This window comes from Simochromis diagramma, unplaced genomic scaffold (assembly GCF_900408965.1).
Source record: "Simochromis diagramma unplaced genomic scaffold, fSimDia1.1 OVJJ01000565.1, whole genome shotgun sequence".
Lineage (NCBI taxonomy): Eukaryota > Metazoa > Chordata > Actinopteri > Cichliformes > Cichlidae > Simochromis > Simochromis diagramma.
Window position 1 is genome coordinate 3,695,557 of NW_024387304.1, and position 13,150 is coordinate 3,708,706.

The 13,150-nt window shown below is 40.7% G+C and overlaps 2 protein-coding genes across 3 annotated transcripts in view; both read right to left on the minus strand.

Annotated features, from left to right (window-relative positions):
* LOC120716598 (glutamate receptor 4-like) overlaps positions 1-3,960 on the minus strand; it is a 52,844-nt gene extending 48,884 nt beyond the window's left edge. For both annotated transcript variants that reach the window (XM_040004137.1, XM_040004136.1), the window contains exon 1: positions 3,706-3,960. In XM_040004137.1, the coding sequence (XP_039860071.1) occupies positions 3,706-3,926 (221 nt within the window). In that variant the 5' untranslated portion in view covers positions 3,927-3,960. The remainder of the gene's footprint in view (positions 1-3,705) is intronic.
* Positions 3,961-9,340: 5,380 nt separating this feature from the next.
* LOC120716596 (glutamate receptor 2-like) overlaps positions 9,341-13,150 on the minus strand; it is a 61,438-nt gene continuing 57,628 nt past the window's right edge. Inside the window, exon 16 of the mRNA XM_040004133.1 lies at positions 9,341-10,947. Coding sequence (XP_039860067.1) covers positions 10,606-10,947 — 342 coding nt within the window. The 3' untranslated portion in view covers positions 9,341-10,605. The remainder of the gene's footprint in view (positions 10,948-13,150) is intronic.

Here is a 13,150-nt window from a genome sequence, read left to right on the forward strand (position 1 = left end):
ACACCTGCACCAGGGTAAACCTCCGCCTACCGCAGTCCTGCTTTACAGGTGAAAATAGAGCAACAGGACTGCTGAGTCTTTGACTTTATTTATTTTCTGCTGTGTTTTACTTGCATCTATTTGAAAGAGTGTGTGTAAACACAAAAAATATTTTATTTTATGTGCTGGAATGTGTAGAAAATAGGTTTAAATTTTAAACTAATTTATTCGAGTCAGAGAATGTTGCATATAATTAAATTTTTGCTTGATGCATAAAGTTAAAAGATTAAAACTGATAAAACAAGTTAAAAAAAAAGAGACTTTTCCATTTGATTACATTTTGTATGATGGATTATGCAGAAAAAGTAGAATTGGGCTGAAAGATCTATCGCTTTATCACCTCTTCAGGTTGTAAATCGTATGTTTAAAAAGTAACTAAGTAACTAAGTAATTAATTACTTTTGAAAATAAGTAATCAGTAAAGTAACGGGATTACTTTTTTGGGGAAGTAATCAGTAATTAGTTACTGATTACTTTTTTCAAGTAACTTGACCAACACTGCTCACCGCATGTCACTGGAGAGTGGCATTAGTCGAACATCCCTTCGGCGGATATTAGCTACTCACAGATGGCACCCTTACAAACTCCAGCTACTGCAGCATCTCAACGAGGATGACCCAGATCGGCGCACAGAATTTGCAGAATGGGCAAAACAAAAATTGGAACAGGACCCTCAGTTCACACAGAAGGTTTTGTTCAGTGATGAGGCAAACTTTTATGTAAATGGTGAAGTTAACAAACAAAACCACCACTATTGGTCTGACACTAACCCACATTGGATGGATCCTCCAAGACTGTTGGACCAACAAAAGTGATGGTTTAGTGTGGTATATGGGGTACAACGATAGTGTGTCCATTCTTCATCAATGGAAACCTCAAGGCCACTGGATATTTGAAATTGCTACATGATGATGTGTTTCCCTCTTTATGCACTGAAGCTGGCACGTTCCCTGAGTTTTTCCAGCAAGATGGTGCACCACCACATTATGGGTGCCAGGTCCGAGCATTCCTAGATGAACAGTTTCCTGGAAAGTGGATTGGTCGTCGTGGGCCAGTTGAAAAGCCCCCATGGTCTCCTGATCTGACCCCTTTAGACTTTTATCTTTGGGGTCATCTGAAGGCAATTGTCTATGGTGTGAAGATACGAGATGTGCAGCACCTGAAACTACGGATATTGGGTGCCTGTGCTGGCATTTCTCCTGCGGTGTTGCTATCAGTGTGTGAAGAGTGGGAGAAGAGGGTTGCATTGACAATCCAACACAATGGGCAGCACATTGAACACATTTTATAAGTGGTAAGAAACTTGTAAATAACTCATGAAAGAATAAAGTTACGTTGAAACCAAGCACACCACTGTTTTTCTTGTGCCATTACCAATAAGTTTGATGTGTCACATGGCCCTCTTCCTATTGAAAAAACAAAAGTTGTATCCAAGATGGCCGACTTCTAAATGGCCACCATGGTCACCACCCATCTTGAGGAGTTTGCCCCCTCACATATACTAATGTGCCACAAACAGGACTTTAATATCACCAACCATTCCCATGTTATTACGGTGTATCCATATAAATGGCCCACCCTGTACAATACAGTGCATTGTTAGTAGATCACCCTGCAATTGTGATATCACAATAATTTGACAGTTGTGGACAGGTGTATTTTTATGGCTGGCCTTACCGCATATGTGTTTGTAAGAGTTTCATTGTCAGTAAGTTAAACTAAACCATGTTTAGTAAACAAACAGGGTGAATTATTGCCTATAAAATATAATACATCTTACATATATATATAAAAATATTTACATGCTTCCATCTCCCGTTTTTGGTCCGTGACATCTCTTACTTTTCAACTCTTTTTCTCCCTTCCTCTTTCACAGACACATAACGGGTATGGCAGTCCATTCTCCCTGCAGCACGGACTACACTGCCCATGAGGCTACATTCTTTAGGGCTATGCCTGTAACACTCTGCTATTGCCTTCATATTAAATCACTTTTGTGAATAATTTTTTAAAATATTTCTTCACGTCATTATGTGGGCCACAAGTAGAGGTGACATGGGCCGTGAGATTGGGACACAGACATGAGAGCCTCTTAATGCGTGTTTTGTTTGGGTTTCCACCGGCGTGGACACCAAAAATATAGAGTTCATAGCCTTATGAAACAAGAAAATACCGCCATGTAATCCATTCATTTCAACAAAGTAACTGTATTCTGAATACCACCTTTTAAAACGGTAACTGTAACGCAATACAGTTACTCATATTTTGTATTTTAAATACGTAACGGTGGTACATGTATTCCGTTACTCCCCAACACTGTTGCTAATCCACTTAATACCATCTGATTTTTTTTTTACTACATTTATTAAAGTGTTCCGTTCTGATTTTGCTTTGTTGATTCTGAAGTGTACATATTTTTTCTCATATATATGACACAAATATTGTTGAGCTATATACCATTCTTCTTATTTAAGCTATTTCTTAAGGGCCACTTTAGATAGGTCTATCTAAAGTGCTAAGTGTTGTTTATTTATGAATGTAAATTTGTTGTATTTTCTGTAGCAATTTTTTTTTTAAAAGGCTATTAATCTGCATGTGTAAACATGTATGTAAATTCTTGCGCAATTGCATGAGATAAAAGAAAAATATAAAACTACTACTACTTTCACATATTAAAAAAATAAGAGACAGCTCTGAGGGAATGTAGGGGGAAGCTAATTTATGTATAACTGTCCGTATGTAATTTAAACATTTTATGGTGACATATAGTGCCCTCCCTCCTCCCACCAGACACACACACACACACACACACACACGCACACACAGACACACACACACACACGTGTACACACTCAGACAGACGCAAACACACACATGCAAATTGCAAATTCCAACTTCAAATGGAATGCAGCGTTAGGTCATAAACTTTGCAAAAATCCCTTGATCCAGGTCTTAAAGAGCCAAGTTATCAATGGAGAAAAGCCTGCAGCCAAAAATAATAACTAACACTTTAAAAAAAAAAATCAAACAGAATATGAAGACACTTTAATTTGACATGCACAGGTTTGTTTAGAATGTTTTACACTATAAATGTCATCACATTTATTTTCAAGATAAAAGGAGCCTATCTGAAGGGGTTCTTTAAGACCTGGAAGCAAATCAAACACCCTATCCCCCATTTGTCATGGAAACCACCGCTAGCCATTGGTCAGAGGTGGTAACCATGGTAATAAATACAAACCACTGAGATGGTGTCATCAGGGTAGGTGGATTATTATAACAACGAGTTAACCGCCGTGTCCCATTCATCACACTCGCATACTGCGACACCCAGCTGGCAGTAAGCCTTGGGATGAATCTATCTGCTCTCCGTAGTGAGTTATGTGTATAGGCACAGGGACAGCTTGAACACTGGCTAATTACCACCTGATAACAAGCAGTTTGTCAGCCAGGGTTATTACTGTGACTTCAAGTTACTGAGTTTAGGAAAAATCTGGATCTCTTTAAAGCTCAAAGTAGTGTAGCATGATATTCTCTTTCATCTACATATACAGAGAGAAGAACTGTAGGAATTAGGAGAGGGATGGTATGCTAGGCAGCAGGTTAGTAGTGTGAATGGTACATGGCAGTGCAGGTTGGCCAGCATTGTTATACTGATCCACCCACCTTAATGGGGATCCTTTTGGTGTGGCGATGCCATAGCCTTTTGAGTCCAGGTTTCCTCCAACTTTCATTGTGTCACAGGGTTTCCTCTGCTCGATGTACTCATTCATGGTGGACTCCAGCAGGTAAGCGTACTTTCCCTTGGATTTCCTGACACGCTGGACACCCTCTGATGTTTTCTTGACAAAAACTGAAGGTTCTGCGTTTTTCATGTACTGCCACATCTTGTCAAACAAGGCGATTTTAGAACGCTAAAAAAAGAGAAAACAGACACAGATAGTATGCGATAACTTAATTTTCATAACTTACCTTTAGATAACCTGTAATGTATGTAAAGAAGGCGTTTACCTAAAGCACTTTTGAAGGTAAAGAGAGTATGACTGTAGCCTGAATGAGTTGATGCATCATCCCAGAAGACAATATTCTAAAACTAGCTCCATAATGCTCCACTGGGCAATGTTATGTTAAATGTAAAACTGTTAAAACCTAGTAATACTGTAGGTTCTGTGGGGATCAGGGAAATTATTTTACTGCTACTGTTCATAACCATCATCTTTATTATTGCATTAATCAGCATTGCATTAAAGCATTTATTGAAGCTGTTAACATTACATTAAAGTCTGTATTACAGGTGGTATCATAATCATGGAATATTCTTTCATTGCAGGAGCAACTGTAATCATTTTATACACATTGCATTTTGGTGCTTATTAAAGAGTTGAAGCTCGGTCAGTTAATTGATGGTCAGAAGCTTTGTCCGGCGCGATCTATTGAGCAAAGTGGCCTAGAGCTATGGAAGAATTGCATACACGTGTGTTCATTAAAATCATCGTTTGACTCCACCCGGCCGGATCAGTGTTGTTATTTGGATTTCCTCCTGTATCCCTCCTCAATATTTGAACCCTTAACAATATACATCAATACAACTATTATAGCCCAAATTTTAATAATATGTATGCATTAAGTGCATAGTAATTACATAAATTTTAAAAAAGTGCAATAAACTACAAAAAAAATTGAAAATCGTTTTTGTTTTTTTAACATATATTTCTAGTTAGAGAAATTTAAGAGGCTTATCCTTCGAAACTGTAAATACAAAAAAGTTGCACAAAATAGTTTCCCACCACAGGAAATTTATTTTAAGTGTCTTCATAGTTTTATTTTTGAAATACACCAATTTTTATATACTGCAGGAAAAAACGAAAATAAATATTATAATGCAAATTTGCAAAAAACAGCATATGCATCAAAATAAACTATTTCCAGCAGTGCAATATGAGTCCTAAGCATCCCAGAAACGACACAGAAAGTCATAAAGTCAAACATAACTTTTAAAAACACCAGTACAGGCTCGCAAGGCCTTGGTGGGGGCCCTTCATGTCCTGAGGAAGAATAACCTGGGCCAGAAGCTCCTGCTGGACTTCTACCACTCCTCAGTGGAGAGCATGCGCTTCTACTGGCTGGGTCTTTAGTACACAGGGGCCACTACTGACAACAGGAAGGCAACACAGAGGCTAATTAATACTGGTCAAGTTGGCTGACCTCAGCCACCCTTAGAGGCCATTGTCAGTTCCTCCTGTCTCAAGAAAAACAAGGTCATCACAGGTGACCCCTTGCACCCCGCCCACCACCTGTCTGACCCGCTCCCGTTTGGTCAGCACCTCAGGTCAATCGGGTCCCACACCTACAGACAGACTAAAAGTTTATTCCCCTGGGCCATTCGGACTTTTAAGAACCCCCCCCCCCCCCCCAACCCACCCCTGCCCACTCACCTCACTAATCTGAGTACCCTGATCACTCAGAACACTCACATGTGGACTCTAAACTCAGAGCAAGTGCTTTGCACTTCTTCCAAGCACTTTGTTCTCCAATATGTGCTTTTCTCTTGCTTTGTATACATTTCTCCTGTTTGTTATTTATGCCTGCTGTCTTACTATTTATATTTTAGTCCTGCACTGATGCTGTGGATAATTTCATTGCATGTACAATGACAACAAAGGGTCATTGGGATGTGACAGTAGAGTCACATCCCACTCTGGGCAGCGCATCTCGCATGTTCTTCTCTCTGCCTCTTCCTCATTTCAGACTCGCTGCCCCGTGGGAAACCTCCCATAGACTTTCTCCGCACATTTGCAAATAAGTTGAAACCTCACATATTCTCCCACTGTGCACCTGTAAATAAATTCACCATCACATCAAAGTACTTTGAGTTGTGTGTCCGCCCTCCAGTACCCTGTTCCCGTTACCAAAGGAGCCTGCTGAGCCCATGCAAATCGGGCAATCCAGGCTCACTCCGTAGGAGAGAGAGAGGCGTTTTCCTGCATGGGAGTTTGTACTGTGATCGGCCAGGGCATTTCATTGGCACCTGAAATTTGGGGGTACTGGTGGGCGTTTCAGGTGCAGCTAAACTCCATCTCCATCCCTGTGAAGCTCAAATACCATCAGACCTCTCATTCTCTCCAAGCATTCGTGGAGTCCGGTTGTGAGAAAAATTTAATAGACATGGATCTAGCCCGACAGCAAGGTTTCCCTTGGTGCCTCTCAAGCCTCCCATTCCGGCCTCCACTCAAGGTTTTGCCTATATCACTCACAAAACCAAGCCCATGCAGCTAATCACATCGGCCAACCATTGGGAAACAATAACTCTCTTCATGTTTCCATCCCTTATCCTTGGTTTCCCTGGTTGAAAAAACAGAACTCCCACCTGTACTGGACTGCTAGCAAATACTTAACTGGATTTTAACGTGTCACTCTCTCTGTTTGCAATCAGCTCTACTCTCAGTTTCCAGCTCCTGGTGCTGTACACAACCATCTTAGATCTATTTCTGGTCCTCGAGGAGTACCATGACCTCAGAATGGTCTTCAGTAAGGAAAAGGCTCTTTCTCTGCCACCAGACATGCACAGGTTTGTTTAGAATGTTTTACACTATAAATGTCATCACATTTATTTTCAAGATAAAGGAGCCTATCTGAAGGGGTTCTTTAAGACCTGGAAGCAAATCAAACACCCTATCCCCCATTTGTCATGGAAACCACCGCTAGCCATGGTCAGGGTGGTAACCATGGTAATAATACAAACCACTGAGATGGTGTCATCAGGGTAGGTGGTTATTATAACAACGAGTTAACCGCCGTGTCCCATTCATCACACTCGCATACTGCGACACCCAGCTGGCAGTAAGCCTTGGGATGAATCTATGCTCTCCGTAGTGAGTTATGTGTATAGGCACAGGGACAGCTTGAACACTGGCTAATTACCACCTGATAACAAGCAGTTTGTCAGCCAGGGTTATTACTGTGACTTCAAGTTACTGAGTTTAGGAAAATCTGGATCTCTTTAAAGCTCAAGTAGTGTAGCATGATTTCTCTTTCATCTACATATACAGAGAAGAAGAATGTAGGAATTAGAGAGGGTGGTATGCTAGGCAGCAGGTTAGTAGTGTGATGGTAATGGCAGTGCAGGTTGGCCAGCATTGTATACTGATCCACCCACCTTAGGGATCCTTTTGGTGTGGCGATGCCATAGCCTTTTGAGTAGGTTTCCTCCAACTTTCATTGTGTCACAGGTTTCCTCTGCTCGATGTACTCATTCATGGTGGACTCCAGCAGGTAAGCGTACTTTCCCTTGGATTTCCTGACACGCTGGACACCCTCTGATGTTTCTTGACAAAAAACTGAAGGTTCTGCGTTTTTCATGTACTGCCACATCTTGTCAAACAAGGCGATTTTAGAACGCTAAAAAAGAGAAACAGACACAGATAGTATGCGTAACTTATTTTCATAACTTACCTTTAGATAACCTGTAATGTATGTAAAGAGGCGTTTTACCTAAAGCACTTGAAGGTAAAGAGAGTATGACGTAGTAGTCGAACATCCCTTCGGCGGATATTAGCTACTCACAGATGGCACCCTTACAAACTCCAGCTACTGCAGCATCTCAACGAGGATGACCCAGATCGGCGCACAGAATTTGCCAGAATGGGCAAAACAAAATTGGAAACAGGACCCTCAGTTCACACAGAAGGTTTTGTTCAGTGATGAGACAAACTTTTATGTAAATGGTGAAGTAACAAACAAACCACCACTATTGGTCTGACACTAACCCACATTGGATGGATCCTCCAAGACTGTTGGACCAAACAAAAGTGATGGTTAGTGTGGTATATGGGTACAACGATAGTGTGTCCATTCTTCCTCAATGGAAACCTCAAGGCCACTGGATATTTGAAATTGCTACATGATGATGTGTTTCCCTCTTTATGCACTGAAGCTGGCACGTTCCCTGAGTTTTTCCAGCAAGATGGTGCACCAACACATTATGGGTGCCAGGTCCGAGCATTCCTAGATGAACAGTTTCCTGGAAGTGGATTGGTCGTCGTGGGCCAGTTGAAAAGCCCCATGGTCTCCTGATCTGACCCCTTTAGACTTTTATCTTTGGGGTCATCTGAAGGCAATTGTCTATGGTGTGAAGATACGAGATGTGCAGCACCTGAAACTACGGATATTGGGTGCCTGTGCTGGCATTTCTCCTGCGGTGTTGCTATCAAGTGTGTGAAGAGTGGGAGAAGAGGGTTGCATTGACAATCCAACACAATGGGCAGCACATTGAACACATTTATAAGTGGTAAGAAACTTGTAAATAACTCATGAAAGAATAAAGTTACGTTGAAACCAAGCACACCATTGTTTTTCTTGTGACCATTACCAATAAGTTTGATGTGTCACATGGCCCTCTTCCTATTGAAAAAACAAAAGTTGTATCCAAGATGGCCGACTTCTAAATGGCCACCCATGGTCACCACCCATCTTGAGGAGTTTGCCCCCTCACATATACTAATGTGCCACAAACAGGACTTTAATATCACCAACCATTCCCATGTTATTACGGTGTATCCATATAAATGGCCCACCCTGTACAATACAGTGCATTGTTAGTAGATCACCCTGCAATTGTGATATCACAATAATTTGACAGTTGTGGACAGGTGTATTTTTATGGCTGGCCTTACCGCATATGTGTTTGTAAGAGTTTCATTGTCAGTAAGTTAAACTAAACCATGTTTAGTAAACAAACAGGGTGAATTATTGCCTATAAAATATAATACATCTTACATATATATATAAAAATATTTACATGCTTCCATCTCCCGTTTTTGGTCCGTGACATCTCTTACTTTTCAACTCTTTTTCTCCCTTCCTCTTTCACAGACACATAACGGGTATGGCAGTCCATTCTCCCTGCAGCACGGACTACACTGCCCATGAGGCTACATTCTTTAGGGCTATGCCTGTAACACTCTGCTATTGCCTTCATATTAAATCACTTTTGTGAATAATTTTTTAAAATATTTCTTCACGTCATTATGTGGGCCACAAGTAGAGGTGACATGGGCCGTGAGATTGGGACACAGACATGAGAGCCTCTTAATGCGTGTTTTGTTTGGGTTTCCACCGGCGTGGACACCAAAAATATAGAGTTCATAGCCTTATGAAACAAGAAAATACCGCCATGTAATCCATTCATTTCAACAAAGTAACTGTATTCTGAATACCACCTTTTAAAACGGTAACTGTAACGCAATACAGTTACTCATATTTTGTATTTTAAATACGTAACGGTGGTACATGTATTCCGTTACTCCCCAACACTGTTGCTAATCCACTTAATACCATCTGATTTTTTTTTACTACATTTATTAAAGTGTTCCGTTCTGATTTTGCTTTGTTGATTCTGAAGTGTACATATTTTTTCTCATATATATGACACAAATATTGTTGAGCTATATACCATTCTTCTTATTTAAGCTATTTCTTAAGGGCCACTTTAGATAGGTCTATCTAAAGTGCTAAATGTTGTTTATTTATGAATGTAAATTTGTTGTATTTTCTGTAGCAATTTTTTTTTAAAAGGCTATTAATCTGCATGTGTAAACATGTATGTAAATTCTTGCGCATGAGATAAAAGAAAAATATAAAACTACTACTACTTTCACATATTAAAAAAATAAGAGACAGCTCTGAGGGAATGTAGGGGGAAGCTAATTTATGTATAACTGTCCGTATGTAATTTAAACATTTTATGGTGACATATAGTGCCCTCCCTCCTCCCACCAGACACACACACACACACACACACACACACGCACACACAGACACACACACACACACACACGTGTACACACTCAGACAGACGCAAACACACACATGCAAATTGCAAATTCCAACTTCAAATGGAATGCAGCGTTAGGTCATAAACTTTGCAAAAATCCCTTGATCCAGGTCTTAAAGAGCCAAGTTATCAATGGAGAAAAGCCTGCAGCCAAAAATAATAACTAACACTTTAAAAAAAAAAAATCAAACAGAATATGAAGACACTTTAATTTGACATGCACAGGTTTGTTTAGAATGTTTTACACTATAAATGTCATCACATTTATTTTCAAGATAAAAGGAGCCTATCTGAAGGGGTTCTTTAAGACCTGGAAGCAAATCAAACACCCTATCCCCCATTTGTCATGGAAACCACCGCTAGCCATTGGTCAGAGGTGGTAACCATGGTAATAAATACAAACCACTGAGATGGTGTCATCAGGGTAGGTGGATTATTATAACAACGAGTTAACCGCCGTGTCCCATTCATCACACTCGCATACTGCGACACCCAGCTGGCAGTAAGCCTTGGGATGAATCTATCTGCTCTCCGTAGTGAGTTATGTGTATAGGCACAGGGACAGCTTGAACACTGGCTAATTACCACCTGATAACAAGCAGTTTGTCAGCCAGGGTTATTACTGTGACTTCAAGTTACTGAGTTTAGGAAAAATCTGGATCTCTTTAAAGCTCAAAGTAGTGTAGCATGATATTCTCTTTCATCTACATATACAGAGAGAAGAACTGTAGGAATTAGGAGAGGGATGGTATGCTAGGCAGCAGGTTAGTAGTGTGAATGGTACATGGCAGTGCAGGTTGGCCAGCATTGTTATACTGATCCACCCACCTTAATGGGGATCCTTTTGGTGTGGCGATGCCATAGCCTTTTGAGTCCAGGTTTCCTCCAACTTTCATTGTGTCACAGGGTTTCCTCTGCTCGATGTACTCATTCATGGTGGACTCCAGCAGGTAAGCGTACTTTCCCTTGGATTTCCTGACACGCTGGACACCCTCTGATGTTTTCTTGACAAAAACTGAAGGTTCTGCGTTTTTCATGTACTGCCACATCTTGTCAAACAAGGCGATTTTAGAACGCTAAAAAAGAGAAACAGACACAGATAGTATGCGATAACTTAATTTTCATAACTTACCTTTAGATAACCTGTAATGTATGTAAAGAAGGCGTTTACCTAAAGCACTTTTGAAGGTAAAGAGAGTATGACTGTAGCCTGAATGAGTTGATGCATCATCCCAGAAGACAATATTCTAAAACTAGCTCCATAATGCTCCACTGGGCAATGTTATGTTAAATTGTAAAACTGTTAAAACCTAGTAATACTGTAGGTTCTGTGGGGATCAGGGAAATTATTTTACTGCTACTGTTCATAACCATCATCTTTATTATTGCATTAATCAGCATTGCATTAAAGCATTTATTGAAGCTGTTAACATTACATTAAAGTCTGTATTACAGGTGGTATCATAATCATGGAATATTCTTTCATTGCAGGAGCAACTGTAATCATTTTATACACATTGCATTTTGGTGCTTATTAAAGAGTTGAAGCTCGGTCAGTTAATTGATGGTCAGAAGCTTTGTCCGGCGCGATCTATTGAGCAAAGTGGCCTAGAGCTATGGAAGAATTGCATACACGTGTGTTCATTAAAATCATCGTTTGACTCCACCCGGCCGGATCAGTGTTGTTATTTGGATTTCCTCCTGTATCCCTCCTCAATATTTGAACCCTTAACAATATACATCAATACAACTATTATAGCCCAAATTTTAATAATATGTATGCATTAAGTGCATAGTAATTACATAAATTTTAAAAAAAGTGCAATAAACTACAAAAAAATTGAAAATCGTTTTTGTTTTTTTAACATATATTTCTAGTTAGAGAAATTTAAGAGGCTTATCCTTCGAAACTGTAAATACAAAAAAGTTGCACAAAATAGTTTCCCACCACAGGAAATTTATTTTAAGTGTCTTCATAGTTTTATTTTTGAAATACACCAATTTTTATATACTGCAGGAAAAACGAAAATAAATATTATAATGCAAATTTGCAAAAAACAGCATATGCATCAAAATAAACTATTTCCAGCAGTGCAATATGAGTCCTAAGCATCCCAGAAACGACACAGAAAGTCATAAAGTCAAACATAACTTTTAAAAACACCAGTACAGGCTCGCAAGGCCTTGGTGGGGGCCCTTCATGTCCTGAGGAAGAATAACCTGGGCCAGAAGCTCCTGCTGGACTTCTACCACTCCTCAGTGGAGAGCATGCGCTTCTACTGGCTGGGTCTTTAGTACACAGGGGCCACTACTGACAACAGGAAGGCAACACAGAGGGTAATTAATACTGGTCAAGTTGGCTGACCTCAGCCACCCTTAGAGGCCATTGTCAGTTCCTCCTGTCTCAAGAAAAACAAGGTCATCACAGGTGACCCCTTGCACCCCGCCCACCACCTGTCTGACCCGCTCCCGTTTGGTCAGCACCTCAGGTCAATCGGGTCCCACACCTACAGACAGACTAAAAGTTTATTCCCCTGGGCCATTCGGACTTTTAAGAAACCCCCCCCCCCAACCCACCCCTGCCCACTCACCTCACTAATCTGAGTACCCTGATCACTCAGAACACTCACATGTGGACTCTAAACTCAGAGCAAGTGCTTTGCACTTCTTCCAAGCACTTTGTTCTCCAATATGTGCTTTTCTCTTGCTTTGTATACATTTCTCCTGTTTGTTATTTATGCCTGCTGTCTTACTATTTATATTTTAGTCCTGCACTGATGCTGTGGAGCCTCCATAATTTCATTGCATGTACAATGACAACAAAGGGTCATTGGGATGTGACAGTAGAGTCACATCCCACTCTGGGCAGCGCATCTCGCATGTTCTTCTCTCTGCCTCTTCCTCATTTCAGACTCGCTGCCCCGTGGGAAACCTCCCATAGACTTTCTCCGCACATTTGCAAATAAGTTGAAACCTCACATATTCTCCCACTGTGCACCTGTAAATAAATTCACCATCACATCAAAGTACTTTGAGTTGTGTGTCCGCCCTCCAGTACCCTGTTCCCGTTACCAAAGGAGCCTGCTGAGCCCATGCAAATCAGGCAATCCAGGCTCACTCCGTAGGAGAGAGAGAGGCGTTTTCCTGCATAGGAGTTTGTACTGTGATCGGCCAGGGCATTTCATTGGCACCTGAAATTTGGGGGTACTGGTGGGCGTTTCAGGTGCAGCTAAACTCCATCTCCCTCCCTGTGAAGCTCAAATACCATCAGACCTCTCA